General features: G+C 36.7%; 1 protein-coding gene across 4 annotated transcripts in view; it reads right to left on the reverse strand.

Moving 5' to 3' along the window:
- Positions 1–20,798, reverse strand: part of Grm5 (glutamate metabotropic receptor 5) — a 462,620-nt gene that overhangs the window by 87,361 nt on the left and 354,461 nt on the right. For all 4 annotated transcript variants that reach the window (XM_047516832.1, XM_047516831.1, XM_047516835.1 and 1 more), the window contains one exon: positions 3,730–3,976. In XM_047516832.1, the coding sequence (XP_047372788.1) occupies positions 3,730–3,976 (247 nt within the window). The remainder of the gene's footprint in view (positions 1–3,729; positions 3,977–20,798) is intronic.

The following is a 20,798-nucleotide window of genomic DNA, read 5'->3' on the forward strand; positions in this document are numbered from 1 at the left end:
CCTTACCTGAGACTCAGATTTTTCTCCAAGAAAAGTAGGACATTGACACAGATCACCTGTTTCTCTATGGTCCTTTTAGGAGCAGAGTCGTGTATTAAGAGTCCATGTGCATTCAGGGTCGGTATCTGTAATTTCTAACTATTCAGTCTCATTTTCTATGTGCTCTGTCTGTTTTTGTCCTTCCATTCCTCTTTTTCTGCCTTCTTTCAAGTTAATCTTTTTCTTTAATCCCTTTACTGGCCTTTTAAACCTTTCTTCTTGTATTAAAATTTTGGTGATTGCTTAAGGGATTACAAATGTGCATTCTTACTCTACTTAAAGTTAATGTCAAGGTACCTAATGTAAAATGTAAGAATCTTGCCATGTATAATTTCATTTCCCTTTCCTTTATACCATTCTTTTCAAATATTTTACAAATATACACTTATCTACCTCACAGTATAGTATCTTAATTTTTGCTTTAAATGGGCAATTGTATTGAGTTTGACATTTTCTCTCCATGTTCCTTCTGCCTAATTATGGTCAATTCTGGACAGCAGCCAGACCTCTTAATACTTAGGTCCTGATGGAGTCTCTAAACTAGGGCTTAGCAAACTTTCATTGTTAAAGGACAGATAATATTTTAGACTTGAGGATGGTCTCTAACTACTCAGCTATGCTATTATAGTACAAAAGCAGCTACAGTGCCTAACTAAATGACTGTCACTGTGCTCCAAAAATCCTTCTTTACAGCAAACTCAGTTTGACTTGCAGACTCCAGTTGGCTGACCTATGATCTACATTACTGGTGATAAATACCACAGGTCCGTATTTCACATCTGTAATTATGAAACACTTAGAGCTCTGAAAACTGTATGTTTTTTCACAAACTCAACTGGCAGAAAAACATGAATCTATTTGAAATTACCAGTGAAAACACCTGACCTGAACCTGAGGCTATTTATAGTCTCTATGTAACACCAAGTATGAATATTCATGTTTTACAGCAGAATATCCATTTATTGATTAAGGAGTGCTGTCCCACAGCATGTTGGGGGCATTATATCACTGTGTAAGCCTTTTTAAATTCCAAAATTCTGGATTCTGTAACAAACCTGGCACCATGGTTTTCATTACAAAATTATGGGTTGATAGTACCCTAATCAGAATTGAGGTTAAAAAATGATTGAAATATACTAGGGAACAATCTGCGAGTGCATGTGAAAGAACAGGTTGCTATCTCTCCTGGCTCCCTTTGTTCAGGATCTTCCTCTTATACATCTGGCAATTTAGGGGAACCCTCATCTCTCCTGACTCTTCTAGTTGCTTGTCTAGTTGGGAATCTCTTTGATTCAACAGAGCAGTTACTTTTACAACACAAAAACAAAAATATAATTCCTGCAAATATGTTTCTAAAAAACATTTTTATAATTTGATTATAAGGCAAGCAGCTGAAGTCCAAAAGCCAGAATTATAATCAACTCTATCACTTAGGAGTCTGGCTTTGGATGAGTATTTTAACCTTTGTAGGCCTCACTTTCTTCAGCTGAAAAAAAAGAATGATAATATTACTTACCTCATATGATTAAAAAGTAGCATGCTTAGCTTAGTGTCCAATAATGTACAATAAATATTAGCTATAATGTTCTTTTGAAACAGATGCTCAGTTGTGCAGACTGGTTGTGAACAACTGTAATTTTCTTTAAAAATATAACTGAATTAGTTGGAAAAATAAAAGTTTGCAAACTACCCTTTCCTTGATCTGGTCCATGCTATCAGAGACCAACTCTGATAATTTATTAATGCATTACTGTAATACTCAAGTTTAGTAGTGCATGGATATATAGTTTACCACGGGGGCTCATATAATGGGAGGTGAAGGGCGCAGTGTCAATAACCACCCAGACGCTGGGAGCCAGGTAAGAGCAGCGAGAGCTGCTGACTCTTATTGCGGAAACAGCACACTCTTTTATTTGGTTCCTATCCAATCAGTACGTCAATCAGCGCGTTACACCACTCGAAACCACCAATCATTTAGTCTCCTAGAACCACCAATTATTTGAGGGTTTTGGATTTTTCACCAATGGGGATATATTACTCCACATGGATAGACTTAAGCCAGCCTGCACTCCCAGAGATTGTTTGCAAAATGTTATGTATATTGTTCCTGAAAGAACATCTAGAATTTTATCAGAGTCCTGAAGGGATTCACGTTCCAAAAAAGGTTAAGAATCAGTGTCCTAAAAGTACCTTTTTATAGCATATTTGGAGTATGAGTGGAAAAGTAATGTTCTGCCTAATCCATTAGTTTCCCAATGGAACAGAGCTGAACTATCTGAAACATTTCCTCAATGTCTCATTTGTGAAACTGTTTTGATGACATGATGTGAAAACTCTTGAACTGAGATAACTATATTCATTAGTTTGTTAGCAGGTCCCAAGCAAATGTCAGTGCTCCAGAGATATACATAGGAACAATAAATCGATGCATAGATATCAGAGGATAGACCTAGTCCTGAACCTAAAGACTGAGCTAATGGGTCAACTTGCCCTAAAAGGAATTACAACACATGTGAAGTGTCTTTTGGCCAAGTGGGTATAGAAAACAGAGAAAAGTAGAAAACAGTATTGCATAGTCATTTTATCTTGGTAAACACTCTTGGAGCAATAATCTTTAAATCTCTGAAACAGAGTAAATATCTGGTTGTTAGCCTGGATGTATGACCTGGCACTGTCACTTAGCAGTCCAGCACGTAAATGGCAACAGCTACATCCAGGACAAGCTCCAGCTTACCTAAAATAGGGAAATGTGCTAAGCCAAGATTGTTGGCAGACAGGGTGGGCACGTGGGGTGTGAGCTGAGAAGGATCTCATGAGATCTTCTCTTGGCAGGGTCAACTGTAAATAGAGTGTACAGACATTTTTCAGGAACAGCTGTTAAGCACAAGGTGTTGTTGGAAGAGCATTTGGAATTTTGCAGTGAGAGACTTAAGGGTCCTGCTGTTCTGATGCAGAGCATAGTGAAGATCTGGACCTACTACAACTCAGAATATAATTTCAATGACACCATCCCTCATGGATTAAAAACATACTGTGCAGAGTTAAGAATTGGGGTATAAAGTACTTGTGAATTCCAGTAGATTTTGGATACCTGGTGATTTTCAGTTGACCTATAATTATAAGTAAGTTTCATATTTCTCGGGTACCTCTCTAGAAATAATAAAGAGGATATATCAGAGAAAAGGGCAATTCAATCCTCCATAAAGTGAAAGTTCTTCAACAGTAGAATAACAAAGGAAAATATGACTTATAAGTCACTGTAGATACAGAAAATAATATAAAAATACCTCAACTCTATTTCTGGATTGCCAGAAATTGAATTGTTCCTGTTTCAGAATAGCTCTATGACCCAAGAGGATAACAGAGTATAGGGAATAACAAGACAAAACATGCACTGAGAAACCATTGAGATGGTTTGGTTATCTATGATAAAGTAAGGCTCTTGCTCCCAGTTTAGATCTCTGAAATGTGGTGGTGATTTCAAAAGCATATTGTGGACCTCAGCATCAATGCTTTTCCTTGGCTACAGGGAATAAGGTGTTGTCTCTGTTTTGCTCACTTTGGAATATTAGGGTTTGGCAAACATGGCCAGGAAGCCTAAATAGCCACAAAAGAAGGAGACGAGTATCTCAGCATGTAGAGTTGGTTCTCATTTAGGCTCTGTTGTCTAGAGGAGAAATCTAACAATACCTTCCTGGAGAGTCTCCATTCTCATCAAATAGGATCATATCTCCAGAAACCCCAGTAAAGTTGGTTTTCATCAGGGAGTCCAAAAGTTTCCGCCCATCAATTGGCTTCATTGCATCACAGAGTCCTGCATAGCCTGGGCAAAGGGACATCTGCATGTTGTGGAGCCCATAGGCCATGGAATAGATGGCGTTGATCACAAATCCCATTTTGGAATCTTGAACATGATGTGTTCTCAGGGTCAGAGAACCTGTTGAAAAACAAATCAGGTATTAATTTTGGAGTTTAATTCTACCATAAGTATATTCATGGATCCTGAATAATCGGAGTGCCCTGGAGCAACTTGTCAGTCTTTGAACTGGAGGCAATGCTAGGAACAGATGCCAACATATTGTCCCAAACATTGTCTTCTATTTTGGGACTTTTGTTCCAAACCTTGAAGACAGATCTCAGCTCCCAGCAATAGAAAGATTCACTTCCTTCAGTAACTGAACTCTGAGGATAGGGGTACGATAGCATTGCAGTGCTGTATAAGAATTTATCTTAAGGAGAGATTAATTTCCCTATTGTCAGCTATGATAATATACCTCCTTAGATTAGAAGTCCACAAAAAATCTCCAGCCTCCAAACTATAAAGTATTCTTTACTGAGAAAATTAGATCCTCTACCATCTGACCTCAACTTACCTATTTGATGATTTATCACCTACCACTTCCAGTCTCAAACCATATTCTCTCCATAATGGGCCTATTTTGAAATGAAGAAACATAGAATTTAAATGTCATTAAGTCATAATCAAATCAATAAATGTTTATTGAAATCAGAGTATAAATAAAGTACACAATTGGTGATCTGGGGGGAAAATAACAAAGATGAATTAGACACGGATTCACCACTAAAGAAATTTGTCCAGTAATAGTTCTTTCTAATGATTTGCTGTATTTCTCAGAAGGTTAATGCATGGTGAATAAGGAGAAGAGAACTACAATGTCAGGAAAGAGAGATAAGCAAAAACAGTAGAGTATAAGACTTTGGAATATTGTCTAATTTCCATTTGAAAATTATTTTGTTGTATGGAAAATGGAATAAAATTGGTAAAAGAGGGGAAAATGTTTGGGATACTATAGCAGAATTCTGAGAGATGATGGTGGTTTAGTCAAAGGTAGGATTCTGAACCTATTTTGAAAGCAGAGGGAATAGGATGTGCTAATGGATTGGATATAATCTATTAGGGAAACAGAGGAAGCAAGAATGAGTCTAGGTTTTTAGTTTAAGCGCTGATGGATTAAAGTGCCATTAACTGAGAAGTGAGAAACAGGTTGGTGGGGGTGGGGAATCCAAAATGCTGTTTAGGTTGTGAAGAAGGGAGATAAGTTGGTTGGCCAATGTTATAGACTCAGGCAATAGATGTTGGTGGGTTTTTATTTTGTTTTATCTTGCTTTTCATGGTGATAGCAGTAGAGAAGGTGGGGGGTGTTCACATTTAAGAAACATTTGAAAAATAGAACTAACATGATTGATTGGTTGGATCTATCACAGATATCAGACTCCATGTTGAATTCTTTATCATGCTTTTAAAGCTTTATTCTCTATGGTTCTATGTTTTGTCATCTTCTAATTCTATACTCTTTCTGTGTTTCCAATGCTATGTAAGTGAGGATTGCTTAACACCACAGGGATTGTTTTCATTGCTACACCAATATTCACTCAATTCTTATAACATCCCAGATGTAATAAAACTCTTTTTATGAATGAAATGGGCATAGAATGGTGAATTAACCCAATGCCACATGGTTACTATGCAGTGGAAGTAGGATTTAGAACTAGACAGTCTAGCTCCAGAGTGCATGCCTATAAGCAGGATGCTCAAGGGCTTCATATGGATGTGGTATCATTTATTTAACCAATCCCAGAGTTTCTGCTAACTCCTTGCTTGAATTACTGCAGTAGTCTTTTTTCAAATTTTTTTTAGTTGTAGATGGATATAAGTTTATTTTTTAATGCAGTACCAAGGATTGAACCCAGTGCCTCAGATGTGCTAGGCAAGTGCTCTACCACTGAGCCACAACCCCAGCCCCAAGCAATAGTCTTTTAACAGATTTTATTGCTTTTGATCTTGACCTGCTCTAAGTAATCTATATATTCACAATGTCAATATTTAGAATGGTCTTTTTAAAGAATAAAACTGATTTTGTTAGTCAATTAAACCATCCATTTACTTCCATTCTGGTGATGACAAAATTATACCTACAAATCTTGTCCTGGCTTTGATATCTTTATTATTCTGGCCTCAATTTATTTATTTTTATCTATTATTCTATATGCCAGATATTCTGAACTTCTTGCATCCATATAATAGAATTTTCTCTCTTCCGTGTATCTGGGTTTCTATGCATTATACTCACACTACCTGGAACACACATTCCCTCAGATTTCCTACTTAAATTTTCAATTCATGTGAGCTCTAGAACTCACTTGCTATCAGAAACTGTACAAAACACTCCTCTACTCACTCCAGAATTAAGTTCCTGCTTCATTTTTCTACAGTATAGGTGCTGGTTTTCATCATAATGATGAACAACCTATAAAGAAATTACCTATGTGCAGATTAGCCGTTAGCCTGATTTCAGGTTCTGCTTTCTTCTCTTTATAGCTCTGGTGGTGAGTTCTTACTGGCTTCCAGTACTCTATGAACTTTCTAAAGTTGTTCACAGATGTAGCCCTTGTAGTTAGCATAGCATGTGACACATAATTGGCATTACTAAAATATGCTGAATACATGAATAAGAGCATATGGATGAGAGACTGCCTCCAAGAGTGTCACAAAATACCAGGTCTGTCCCTCAGATTGTCAAATCAGTTAAACAGAGAAATCATTTCTTTGTAGAATAGTATCTTTTTCAACAAAATGAAATAGCAACACTAATTTGTAACAGGATCTGTCAGGTGGACCAGTTGATCCCTTTAAGCTATTTCACGTATTTTCACCATCTAATAAAAATACACGGGGGAAATTCTGGTCCCATCAAAATGAAGCACACTCTACTGTTTTTTCCATTGAATGCAACTAAACACTCTGGGCAGAATGACGAGAATTAGATAATTAGATGAGCATCCTGAAAAATACATGGAAACAAGCAGATTGATAAAATCAAAATGTTCATAAAGTAGGCATGAATTTCTTAGTCTTTTTCCTCTAATATTTGTGGACTTAAAAGCAGCTTAAGACATGGATCTTGTGCACTGCCTGCAAGCAGAAAATACTCTAAGTCCCTTATTTCTAGACTGAGAAACAGAAAGAAGGTACCTACAAATTAGAGGGAATGGAATAAATTTTATTTCTGTGTATTTGTTTTTTCCTATCTTACTCCCTAGGTGTCCTTGCCAAGGAGATAGTGGCAGGTAGTAATGATAGAGCCTGTAGTTCTAGGAAGGTACCTATAACCTAAGGGTGGGAACCCTTCTCTGATACCAAAGGAACCATGTCTCAAGGATGTGAGGAATTCCCCTGTTACTTTTCCACTTCCTTAGCTTCTTCTTATTTGCCTCCCATGGCAATTCAGTAGCAGGAACAGAAAGTGTGAGGAAGAGGTAGAAACTAAAGTCTGAGTTCTAGCCAGAGGACCAGGAGATGGGTGAGAGAGGCTAGAAGCTGGGAAAAGGCAGGAAAATACTGGAGAGTGGGAAGCCCAAGAAAGAGATCCTTGTAACGAGACAAGGAAATAATAGGAATTGCTATAGTTGTGTGTTATGTAGTAATAATAAGCTGTATTTAGTGTTTGCCTGAACTTGTAAAACTAAAGTAAAGGCGCCTGCTGACAAACTTGCTGTGTGGCAGGATGACATTCCTGAACAATGCCATTATGAACCTTTATCTATGATTTGAGTGGTGACTCCTAGTCTAGTCATGTTCTGGTCTTTATCAATGAAGACCAGAGCATGACTGTGTTGAAAATCACTACTTAAACCCCTGCACTTTTGGAGCAAACTGTCAGCAGCACTGTGACCAGAGGACTCCACATCGCTCTGTCTCTTGACTGCCCCGGCTGCTATCCACTCCATCACTGATTGCTGATCAACTGTTGTCACGGAGGCCAGATGACTGACCACCTCTCCCGTGGTGACTACTGCCACCCAGTCTCTGGCTTATCAGACACCCAAGGACAGCTAAAGACATCCTAGGATCTGAGAGAGGCTATGGCTGAGAAGAATCCCCTCGGTCCTGCTGACTGACTTCTTGGCTAAGAGACATTGCATTGAGTAACCATGGGGATTGGACTCTAGGTAAACAAGGGAGTGAATCCTCAATGTATTTATGACATGCTATTATTAGGAATGTTAAGTTGAGTGTACATTGCATGAATAAAATCCACTTGTTGGAACCAAACTTGATTCCTCTCTTACTCACTGCTCGCGACAATCCTATATCATTGAATATAACTACTGGGGTACTTCTGAGTTGTGCAGGCATGAATTTGACCTCAGTCAGCATACCAAATCCTGAGGACTGAACTATGTGACAGCATGCTGCACAGGTCCAAGAGTCACCACTTGATGAAGCACTGTGTGACAAACCCTGATAGCACTGAAAAGCTTTGGAAACTGAAGTGAGAATGGAACTGCAAACCAAAGAAGGTGCAAACTTAACCAAGGTTTTTGCTTGCGGTTTTCTTTCTTTTTTTTTTTTCCAAATCAATATTCTTCATAACATCAAACAGCAGGAAAATTTACACAACATTATATTTCAAATTTCCAGAACCAAGAGATGATATTGAGAGTAAGAGTAGCATGCAGGATCAGATGGGAGTAATGTTAGGCTCCCACCAACTTTTACTCCTCTTCTGTTTACAATTCTAAACTCCCTGCTCTTGTTTGGTTAACACACTATTTGTTTAGTGTCTTAATAAAACTCAGAAAGTTATATTCATTTCCTTTGTTCTTGTTGCTTTGGTCCCAGAGAGAAATACTGGCTCATTAGTCAATTTATTCATTGACTCATTCAACGATTAAATTATTGATTATAAAGACATTTATTGAGTCCCCCACAGTATGTCAGATTTCTGGATGCTGGTGGTATAAACGTAAGCAAGATAGAATCTCAGTCCTCAATACAAAACTAACTCAGCATTTAAGTTTAAGTCTCAGTGATAGAAGCTTGTTAGGGTCCAAGGGCTTCATCTCATTAGGTAAATCTTAAAGGCCTGAATGTGTATCATAAGATGATTCATTTTAACCAGATTTCTTATCTACTAAACTATAGGAAGGATCAGCATGTATAATTGGAATGTTAGCACTTCTAAGAACTAGACTTGCTTCAGGAGTCTAGTTCTCAAAGATGATTTTTTTAAAGCAACTTTTATTTGTTTATGGTGCTGGGGATTGAACCTGTGGTTTTGTGTATGCAAGGCAAGCACTCCACAAACTGAGCTATATTCCCAGCCCCAAAGATGATCTTTTAAGGTTTTCATGGGCCAGGCCTAACCTATCCATGAGGTTCTGTGGCAACTCAAATTTGCCAACTGATTATAACAGTTTGAGGAGGCAAAAGGAAAGCAAAGAAGCTGCTAGCTGCTTTTCTTTTTTTTTTTTTTCCCCTTTGTTCAAAATGGGATTCTTGATTTACAGCATTTAATATTCAGGCCTATTTTTAGTATTGTTTAATCAAATCAGAAGCCTCCAAAAGGATTATCAGAAACTGAAACCCCCCATTCTGTGATTACAATTTAATTTTGTAGCCTGCAAAACATGTTCTTTGATTCATCTGGGGAACCAAAACTTTGAAGCTTAGTAGACGTTAAACAAAGGGAAATAAGGCTGTTAGCAAATCAGAGTTAAAAAACATCTGAGACACAAAGGATTTTAGAAGTATTTAGTGTAGAGGCTGAAAAAAGAAAGCCCTTAGGCTGAACTTGGTCTTTGGATAGAATTATTATTATTTTTGCCTAAATGCTATTTTATTGAAATTTCATATAACCAACTTTGTAGATTCTTGAAAAATCAGAAGATGTAACAACACTGGCACCACAGTCTCACATGGCAAATGCTGACTTTCTTCTCTTTTATATAAACTCTCTGCCCACTATTCTCATCTGAAATTGTGACCTAGTTTGGTCCAATAAAGCAATTTTCCAGATGAGGAAGATGAGGCCAAGAGGGACAAAGTAGTTCTCTAAAACTTACCTTTATCTAATGGCAGCTGCCCTAGATTCTTGTCTCCTAATTCCTTAAGTAGTGCTATTTTCATATTGAAAGGTAATTATGATTTAAAAATGTTTTAGCAAATTAACTCATGACTGTGGAGTAATGAAATAGGTAATAGATTATTTAAGAAAAAAAAAAAAAGAACCAAGTTAATTCTTGGTTTTAGCCCTTGTTTTAGGCACTAAAATACTTTCAGATTGTCCTCAGTACATACTGTGCACCCATTAGTAAGGAAAAAATAATAAGAGAAAGGAAGGTAAAGGGGAAGGGATTCTAGCACTTTCTAAGAAAGTGATTATAAATATGGAAGATGCTCTTCAAAAATGAACTGTAGTATTTCAATAAAAAACTGCAGTGAAACAAATTCTCCCTTACCCTAATTTATTTTATGAATCTACTCATTCTTTATGCATATGGCAAATGGATTCCAGTTGCATACAGCAGATGACACAATAATTTGTTTCCTGCTGTGACAGAAGAGCAGAGCATCCCCTCAAACCAGAATTAATCTTTTGCCATTGTGTGCTCTCACAGAAATGTGCTTATACCTCTATTACAGCATGCAATACTTTCTGTCACACACTAGAATTATCTAAGTACCTGTCTGTGCCCACTACAGAGTATGAGCTCCATGAAGGCTAAAACCATCATGCTCACCTAATATCCTCCATACTTCCTAAGACTGGGGTTTAGAGTGGACAATCCATTCCTTTATTTAACATTTACTAAATACCTTTTTTTTTTTTTTTTTTGAAAACCTCTACATATACAATGGTGTCCAGAGATCAGTTTGGAATAGACAATCAGTCCTCTGTGGATAGGGTACACATTGATCTTGTTTATCATTGTGTTTCCAGTACCTAGAACAGTGCTCAACATTATCTATAGTACGTCAGGGATGCTTTGGATGATGGGTGAATGCATGAATGTGAAGTAGATTTATTGTATAGAACATAATGTAAAATGTGCCCAACAGAGGAATGAATGGTATTTTAAAAAATGTGGGTAGTGTCTTGGAAGTATACATTCAAATTAATGAAATAAAGGACTGATTACGTGATCCAGGTCTTGGAAAGAGGCTAGTGATATAAAGTAGGAAAAAAAGCATCTATGAAAGGACTGGGTTAATTGCTGACATCACGTAGGTCTTTTGTCCCCTTGCCTAACACTTTATGGGCCCACTTGATGTCAGGTGGCCTGGAAACACTGGGAAATGGAGTTGTATACCCAAGTGCCTGTAGAGACACCAATTTCTAATGTCCACAGTGTTTTCAATTTATAACTGTGTCTGAAATGCAGGCAGTTGACCTCTAAATGCTCATGAAATGCAAATGAACACAGCAACTGCAGAAAGAAAAGCTCCCTTCAGGGAACTCTACAGGGAGTATTATATGCCTCTATATGCAGAACACCAAATTTTAAATTTAAATTGTGAGCATCACGAACAGCCTGTGGCAGCCTTCTGATGGATATGTTATTTCAGATAACATATTTTCATTCACATTACAGTATTTTTTTTGGGTGGGAGCAGGGTACTGGGGATTGAACCCAGGAGCACTCAACCTCTAAGCCACTTCCCCAACCCTTTTTATATTTTATTTAGAGACAGGGTCTTGCTAAGTTGCTTAGGGTCTTGCTAAGTTGCTGAGGTTGGCTTTGAACTTGTGATCCTCCTGCCTCAGCCTCCGGAGCAACTGGTATTGCAGGTGTGAACCACTGTGCCCAACCACATTACAATATTTTGAGGACCTTCCATAGGGTGTGTTAAATGAAGGAAGAATTTCACAGAGATGTCAAAGCTAGTGGTTATGCTATTAATTGAAAGAATGTGTAGAAAAACCATGGCCTTCCAATATTTTTACAATATTAAGACCAAACTTCTAGACCAGATCTTCCCACTTGACCTTCCTTGTCTTATTGTCACTGTAACCATTCTTTTCCAGAAGTTTTATCTTAACTGTGTATCATGCTGTTTTCCAAAGACTTTCCCATCTTGATCTGATTATCTTCCTATCATACTTTACAATACAGCCCAATGGTCACTTTACTGTGACCATTTAACAGAGTTTCCCAGGTAGAATTGAGTTTTTTTTTTTTTCAAGACTATCTCATTTTGAAAACAAGAAAAATAATACTTTTTGTAGAGTTGTGAGAATTGGAGACAACACATATAGAAGTCATGTGCCCCCAATACGTAATAAGTAACCAGAAACTTGCTAGTGTTATTGTACACTTAGCACAATTTACATACAAGAGATTACTAGATTAGTCTGAGATATCTGAATTCCTCACTTTTGAAACTTTGAGAATTATTGCACTTGTTAATTCATGAAAATTCTAAACTTTACTTTTCTTACAATAAGGGATGCAAAAAAATTAGGTTCCATTAAGATTTTTACTTCTGATTAAAAATAACAAGCATGCTAAATGAGAACCCCATCTTTTATAAAAAGCACTATAATCACAATGAGGTAGAAAATTGAAAAAATGCATTACATTGCCATACACAAACCTATTGTGAAGACTTTAATCACAAAATGTAGAGTTCACAAATTTTACATATGACAGATCATCTCTGATACAAAAGACTTGATTAGGGTATAATGTAGATTTGGAAGAGGACAAACATTAGATCATTTCCATGAGAGTATTAACTGAGTGTGCTACTTACCGAAATAAGGGCACTAAATTCTTTATTATACATATTACTTTTAAATCAGTGCAAGGTTACTTTGAGCCGTGACAATGAACATTTTCTTTAAGCCATTTTATTCTGAAATATTTCAAAGGAAATCATTGGAGGAGGAGATAAGGGAGAAGAACGTGAGCCACCAATGCAAGATTCTAGGTGCTTTACATTCATCACCTATTTAATCCTTAAAAACTCACCATTATTTTCTGCCCATGTTTAGCTGAGGAAATTTGGGCTCAGAGAGTGAGCATGAAATATTCAATGGCATAAAGGTAGTAAAGTAGAATTTCAAATCTAGTTTAATTGAACTCCACAGAATAAACTTTCCGAAGCATACAAAAAGGTCACTCTTATAAATGTCATTTTCCTCCATCTGAAAATGGGAATTAATCATTCATACTAACTTTTGAGGGTAGCACTCAGGAGCAAATGAGAGATCACACATAAAATATTTTGACTAATGGTAATGGGTAATATTTATTGAGAAAGCATTGTTTTTTGTAGTTAACTATAGAAAACTCCTGTAGGCAGATACTATCAATAGCCTTATATTTTTATTTAAGAAAGCTGAGGTTCAAATAGGTCGCACAAATTTTCTAAGGACAAACAGATTGAAACACCCATTTTTGAAAGCATTGTTAGCATCTGGAACACAAACCTTTTCAAATACTCTGGGACTGTACTAACATAGAGAATCAAGGAAGGATATAATCTAAGAAACTGGGCTCTGAAACATTAACTCCTAGGCTTAACTGCAGTTCCACTCCACTCCAACATATATGTCATTGGGGTACCTAACACTCCACCTTGCAATGCACTGGCATTTATTAATGTATGTCAAAGTCAAGATCCAGTAACATGTAAACCAGAAAACTAAATTTCCTTGAGGTTAGTCAGTGAGAAAATGATTTTTACTGCTTCATGTAGTTCTGCAAAACTCCAAATTGGGTTTAGTGGCAGGCATTTTCTCAACCTAATGTTTTGCATTTACAGTCAATGGCACAACATAATAAAAACACGATTTTAGAGGCTTGGATTCAAATTATAGCTTTTCATTTGTCAGTTGTATGTTCTTGGTTGGGCAAGATAATACACTTGTTTCAGCTTTAGTTTGTTCATTTATAAAATAACAACCACCATAATATTTCAGGATGAAGAAAAAGCAAGTGAATGAAAGAGCAAGAGGAAGTATGAACCATTTTATAATTATAATAGGCTAATATTAATTTTTAATGTACAGATTTGAAGATGGAGTCTACCAGTTCCAAAGAACTGAGCTAGTTCATTCTAACCTAATATTGATCTATAGTGAAGCAATTCAGAATTGAGCCATTTTTGTCTTTGGAAAAGAATTCCTAAATTTTAGCCTTCAGGTTACTAATGTTGGAGGTCAAGGTGGGATCTGGCCCTTAGGTATGTTAACTCTGGTCACTCTCCAGATGTTTTTACACTGTGTCTGAAATACTTCTCTTCCCTGATTAGTCTCTAGGATTATTCCAGTTAAAAAGATCGAAGTGGAAATTTGTGGAGTAAAAGAAAATAAATGATTCACATACTTTTCAATTATAAATAATCTTCTCTAAATTCTAAAATATTATCGTGTTTAAGAACAAGTAACAAAGATAAGTTGTCATTTAAATCTTATATCCACCTTATCACTGAACCCAGAATTAATGACAGGCAGTTAGGATAGATAGGTGATTAGGTAGAATGGAGAAAATGGAGGCCAGTTTGGATCTGGGAAGTTGGAGACCACCCCGGGAGATTGGAATATCAGTGTCTCCAGAGCTTTTTGATCACCAAGATTACCGCCTATCCTACCCCTCCCAAAAGACTGCCGACAGGGAATTTCTAATTAATGCCTCCTGGGCTGCTACCTTCCTGGATCACTCCATTTGGCCCTTCCTCCTGCCCATGCGCTTCCCACCTTTTGGACCTTGGACCCAACCCACCAGCATCTCCTGGACCTAGTCCTATAGGCAGGAAGGAAAGAGATAAGTGGTGGGAGAGAGCAGGAGAAAAAGAAGACTTTAATCTATACAAGATGCAGGGAGCTATCACTTCTTGGGATACCAGAATACCAGCCATTGTTCCCTTCTCCCTCTCAGGAGGTTTATTACTACATTTAAATAAAACCTGCTCTATATGCTTGCCTTGGCATGCTTCTCTTATGTTCAAACTTCAGCATTTCAGGAAGCAGAACTTGTCACAGATAATCAGTGATATCATCACTCTGAATACATTAATTTCATTGGATACATTGATTTCATTATAATCCAGAGCTTAGCACAAGCTTCAGTTAGAGAGGAGGTCACCTAACTCCTGACAATTTGTCTTTAAATGAAAATGTGGTATGTATTCATTTACTCATTCTGTAAGTATTTGTTGAATGCCAGCTATATGTCAGAGTAGTTCTGCACAGTATTCAGTAAGTGTATGTTAAGCATGTAGTATATTCTAAAATCAATAAAATTAAGAGTGGCAGAGAGAGCAATCATGTATATGCACAAGGTTTAGTTTATTTGGAATCATACAGCCTAAGATTTGAGATTACTTTGCCACATACTAGCTCTGTAAACTTGAGCCAGTCATTTACACTCTCTAAGCCTTATTTCTTCTATTTTTAATAAAAAGAACATTAATAGTAACTATCTCATAAGATAGATAGAGCATAAAATATGATAGTTTAGGGAAAATAAAAGTATAGAGCTAGAAAGCAAGTGATTGCTTATTAATGTTAATTATGATGATGACGGTAATGAGACCACTTATATTATAGCAAAGTATTAAATCAAGCTTCAGTAATCTCTGTAACTTGGGTACATAGAATGCAAATTCCCACTTGAATTTTGATGAACTCTTCATTTTACCCAGATTATGGAAGGCTGTATAATTCTTTGATTGGAGAAGTTGAAGTAGCCTTATCCTCCTGTGTTCTCCATTTTTCCTTATTGCTAAACAATGAAAGTAACTCAGGTTCAGTAACCCAGGTTCAGTAAATTGGAAGCTCCTTCCCAATAATTCAGTGAAAATAAACTAAAGCAAAAGAATGGCCAGTATTTATTTACAGTTAAATTTAAGATGGGGTACAAATGCAGTTATATGCTTGCAGAATTGCTAAAAACTGAGTTTCTTATTTCCTGGAAGCCTAGGAAGCTGGTCCAGTTTTCCAAACATGGTCCTTTAACTACCAGTGCATCCTGGGAAGACTTGACATTCTTCCGAATAGTAATATTTATTCATATTTATTTAGTTAACTTAATGAAATCAAGATAAATTTGGTTCCCAAGGATTGCAACAGAAATCCATGACATGAGTCAAATTGTCATTTGGAAAAGCAACATGTTATCAGCTGGATAACTATTTACTAATTACTAAGTTCCAACTCAACTATTAATTTTTATAATAATTAGTGTTTTGGCCCCATTTAATGTTCTGTGGGTTTGTATACATGGCTAGAGTCCAACAGAGGCAAAATATTTAAATTTATATTACAGTAGAAACAAGGACCAAAAGATTTCCTTAGCCAAACTATATGAGAAATAAAATAAAGATGTCAATTTCAGTTCAGTGCTCCTGCATTCTCTCAGCTGGGGATAGCAGGTGCTTTCTACCTCGAAGGCTGATTTCACAGGGGAAAACACCTTCCAATTACCTGTGACTATTTGAATTTGGTAATTCAGTTGAGAGAAAGAATCTCCAGATGAATATCCTTTTCTCTCTTGTCTGCTGGATGAACTTAATTAAATATTGCCTGGGAGCATAAAAGGAAGCCTTAGTCCAGGTCTGCTTCTGTACTTCCTCCAAGGGAACTGAGAAACACAGGAGGAAGGAAGAATGGCAACAGGGTAACTGGAATAAGACACTGAAAATTTCAGGCATCAAGGGAGCCCTTATTGTAGAAAACTTACTGCATGCATCTGAGATGATTAATTAAAGTACCTGTTTTGTTTTCTAAAGATTTCCATATGATGTCCAAATAGCTAGCTTCCCAAGATTTAAAATGTCCCCCTTTTCCATTTCCCTCTAGAAAGAGAGATGAGGTTTTATGATAATAAACTGGTATTATTGCTAGAGGATATAGGAATATAGAATCCTAGAAATCCTCTGCATGAAGTTCACCAAAAAGACAAAGTCTTATCAAACTTATTCAAATCATTCCAATGATTTTGGCATAAAGAAAACTTAAATTCAAGAGCAAAGGGACTTATTTCCCCAAGCTAGATTCATTCCGATACCTGTAAGATTGGTAACTCTACTAGGGACAGATTTAAGAGTTTGGTCAAGAGAGCCAGGCTTTTTAATATGCAGGCAAGTTGGTTTATTATTCTGTATTCACTCAGAGAAAGGGAAATGAAATGATCAGACCTGCTCTCAGATGAGAATGTGTCCAACTTTAGTTTACTTTTACAGGAAGAAGGCAAGGGGGAGGGGGGAAGAAAAGACTGTAACTGTGTCCCTGATGCTTTAATCCACAGTGACTCTGTACTCTATCCAAGGCGGCACAGTCATTATAATGGAATCTAGACAAATTATTACCTTTTTCCTTAGAAAATGAGTCTTGGGGTGGATCCCTTTCTCTAGGGGCCACAGTTTGAGATTAATGTCTAAAATTATTAAGCACTAGCATTGTGCCAACATTAAACTATGGAATTGTGGGTATAAACTAGCCATGCACTTAACTCCTGGGAGAGTTAGTTGAGTTCATGTTATTAAAAATATCAAATGAGCAAACAAAATGTTTCCATTAAAAAAAAAAAGGAAATTTTTAGCTTGGGACAAAGAAATCTGTAATTACTACTCCAGTGCCCCAGTCCAGGCAAAACGCAGAAGGGCCAGGTGGAACTCAGAGGCAATAGGCAGCAGTTAGAGAACCAAGACATGTCACAGAAACAGCAGAGTTAAGTAGCTTCTCCTTTTCAACCAGGTTGCCGCATACTAAACTTTCACATATATATTTCTTGGCTGATAATTCTAATAATTCAGTGACTTGAAAGCAGTTTTTTACCGGTTGAACTAGATGTGGAGATACTTAATGATTTTCCCAAGATTAAAGAGAAAGAAAATTACAAGAAAAAGTACTGTGAAAGACAGCATTTAGTATGTCAAGGGCTACCTAGCATAAATAAGGTTTTCTAAATTATGTGACAATCTTGAATGATGTTTTTATATTTTGCTGGCATTTCTCAGATGCAACACATGTCAATTAGAGCAGTATTTGCAAAACATTCTAATCTGAAAATTTTGTGGTGATAAGAGTTTGCAAATCATCTACTTATTCCCAAAACCTTGCATCTCTTTCTACGATGATTAATAGAGATTTGAGTAAGAGTTTCATTTCTTCATAAAATGTAATTTTTGACTGAATTCTTTTTTAGAATTACATCTTTTATTCTGAAGTTGTGGGAGTCTTAGCTCAGTAAAATTGGTAGAGAAAATACTAGGCTAAGAAAATATTCCTAACAATGATACAATGTATTAAATTTTACTAAATATCTGTGACTATGTGGTGTGAACTGAATTGTGTTCCCCCCACAAATTCATATAGTAATGTCCCAACACCAGTTTAATGGGATTTGGAGATGAAGCTTTTGGAAGATAGTTAGGTTTGAGTAAGATCATGAGGGCAGGGTCCTCAGGACAGGATTAACACTCATAGAAGAAGAGATACCAGTTTCTGTCTCTTTCTGTCTCTCTCTACCCTCTCTCTTTCCATCCCTGTCCCTTTCTCTGACAAGCAGGACATCTTGAGAAGAAAGTTGTCTACAAACCAGGAGATGGAAATGAGCCCTTGCCAGAAACCAACCATGTTGGTACTTGGATCTTGAACTTCCAGCCTCCAGAACTTGAGAATTATAATAAATTTCTGTTTTTTAAGCTCCACAGTCTATGGTACTTTGCAGCTTGAGCTGACTGAGGCAATGTTAACTGCTTCAAAAGTGTTAATCCATGATCTCATAAGATCTCTCTATCAGGTAGACATTTTGTATAATCCCAAATTTACAGCTGAATAAAGTGAAGAAAGAGAGTTTAAGCAATTTGTCCCTTGTCACAGAGCTATTAACTTGCACAGCTAGGAAATAAATCTAGCCTGTCAAATGCCAAAGCCTATCCAAAATCCTTTACTATGTGCTCTTCAATGTGTATAACTTTTCATTTCTATAAACTCACCACTCATGAATCAGCCAGTTTAATTACATTTGTCTCATTTATTAATATGAGTTTATCTTATATTTCTTTGAGAAATGTTTTTAGGTCTAATGGACACTGTTCTTTCTGCAGTTACTGTCCAAAAGATGCACAATAGGGGGCAGTTTTCATTAACTTCTAGCTTTGAGTTCTACATGCTTCTATCCAGGCTTCTAATCTCCATCCTGCTGGTAATTTTGCACCAAGGATTCTTCCTTACCACTGCATGTCACAAGATGCCTGTCACACTTTCCCTAATTGTCTATACAGCCCTACCTCTAACTGCAAACTGGAGATATTTGAAGCAAAATTTATCTTCCTTATGAATAATTACCCCAATTAGCTCATTTATTTTCACTCTTTCTCTATTAACAATTTTTTTTTTAGTCACCTAAAGAAGAAACACTGCCCTTGTCTTCTCCCTTTCCTTCAACCCTGAGAGAGTCTCCAACTTCACTCTTCTCTTCAACCTGCCAACAGAAGCTTCAGTGGCACTCAGATCCTAGAAGCTGACACATAATAAGGTTATTTCTTTCTCCTACCCAATGCTAATTTCTCCCTCATCCAATAAACTGTAATATTGTCAAGATAAAATTTTAAAATGTGTTTTCGATAATCTCATTTTCTTTCTCAAAAACTTCAACACTTACTGTATAGAAGAAAATTCACCAAACCACAGCCTAGTATGATAATCTTTAAAAAACCTTTCTCTACTTTCATTCCCAGTCCTTTCTGTTATACTTTTACATTTTACATATATACTTTTACATTGGTTGGGCCTGTTTACCCCATCATCTGAATAGCTCTTGTGTTTTCTGTGCCATTTTTCAGTATACCTAGTTTTCTAAGCTTAGAATACTCTACCACCAGCTCTTCCTCTAACTGTCCAACCAAAATAAGCACTCAGCTCAAATTCTAACTATATCTTTTAAGTCTTAGTCTCCCCAGACATGAAATTTTCTACCTTCTCTAATGCTTAGAGCCCCTAGGTCACATTTACCTTCTGTTTATCAAGTATAACTTTTAATGAAAGGCATTCCAAGATAAATGATAAAATAACTGAAGAAGAGATTAACAGCTAGCTAATCTTTGCATCTTGTTTTATGTTTTTCAGGATTTTGCTTGATGGATGTTTTAAAAAGTGATAATTTGATAAAGAAGATATAACAGATTTAATGTCCTAAGTTTGTATCAATACATAATTTTTTTAAACTATATCACATACCATTTATTATCTTTGCTGATAATCATGAAGCCTCAAGCTAATCAGTAAAATGTTTTGAAAGCAATAGCTCAAATATCCTAGATACATTCAGAAAGAAATAGAAGAGGGTCAGTGGAAATCACCATGGTAACAGATAGATCCTGCATTTCTTGTAGTCACTTTGATGCAGACTGGCATTTATACATCATGACAAAAGTCTGAGAATTGCTGTCCATCAGGAATAGTAGGAAGGTATAGCAAATCAGGGTAATAGTAGCTGCTGTGACAATCCTCAAATATCATCCAATAGTTCCAGTAGTTTAACATAATAGTTAATGTCTTGCTCACATAATAGTCTGAGGTAGATTGTGAAGCTCTCCTGAGTCTTTCAAGTGTTTCGGGGAACCCAGCTATTTCTATCATGTGACTTTTCCATCCCTGAATCCTTGTTTCCAGTCACATGGATGTAGGAGGAACATTGAGCCTAGGATCTTCTGTGATAATTGTTACACAGCAGGCTATTTGTGGCACACAATATTTCACCTCATGTTCTGCAGGCTAATACTAGTCCAGTACTGCAAGGTATGTTTGCAGATGATGCTTTCATATGCTCAGGAAAAGTGAGTGAACTTGCTGAGCATGTAACATATCTTGGTCACACCAAACTCAAGCATTTAAGGAAATTTGATATCTTATCTAAGGGCTATTCTACCAGAAGGAGTAACCCTGAAAGGCATTTGCACTGGGGCTATTGGTAGTGGTAAAATTGCTATAATATGAGATTTT

Source organism: Sciurus carolinensis, chromosome 11, assembly GCF_902686445.1.
Source record: "Sciurus carolinensis chromosome 11, mSciCar1.2, whole genome shotgun sequence".
NCBI lineage: Eukaryota > Metazoa > Chordata > Mammalia > Rodentia > Sciuridae > Sciurus > Sciurus carolinensis.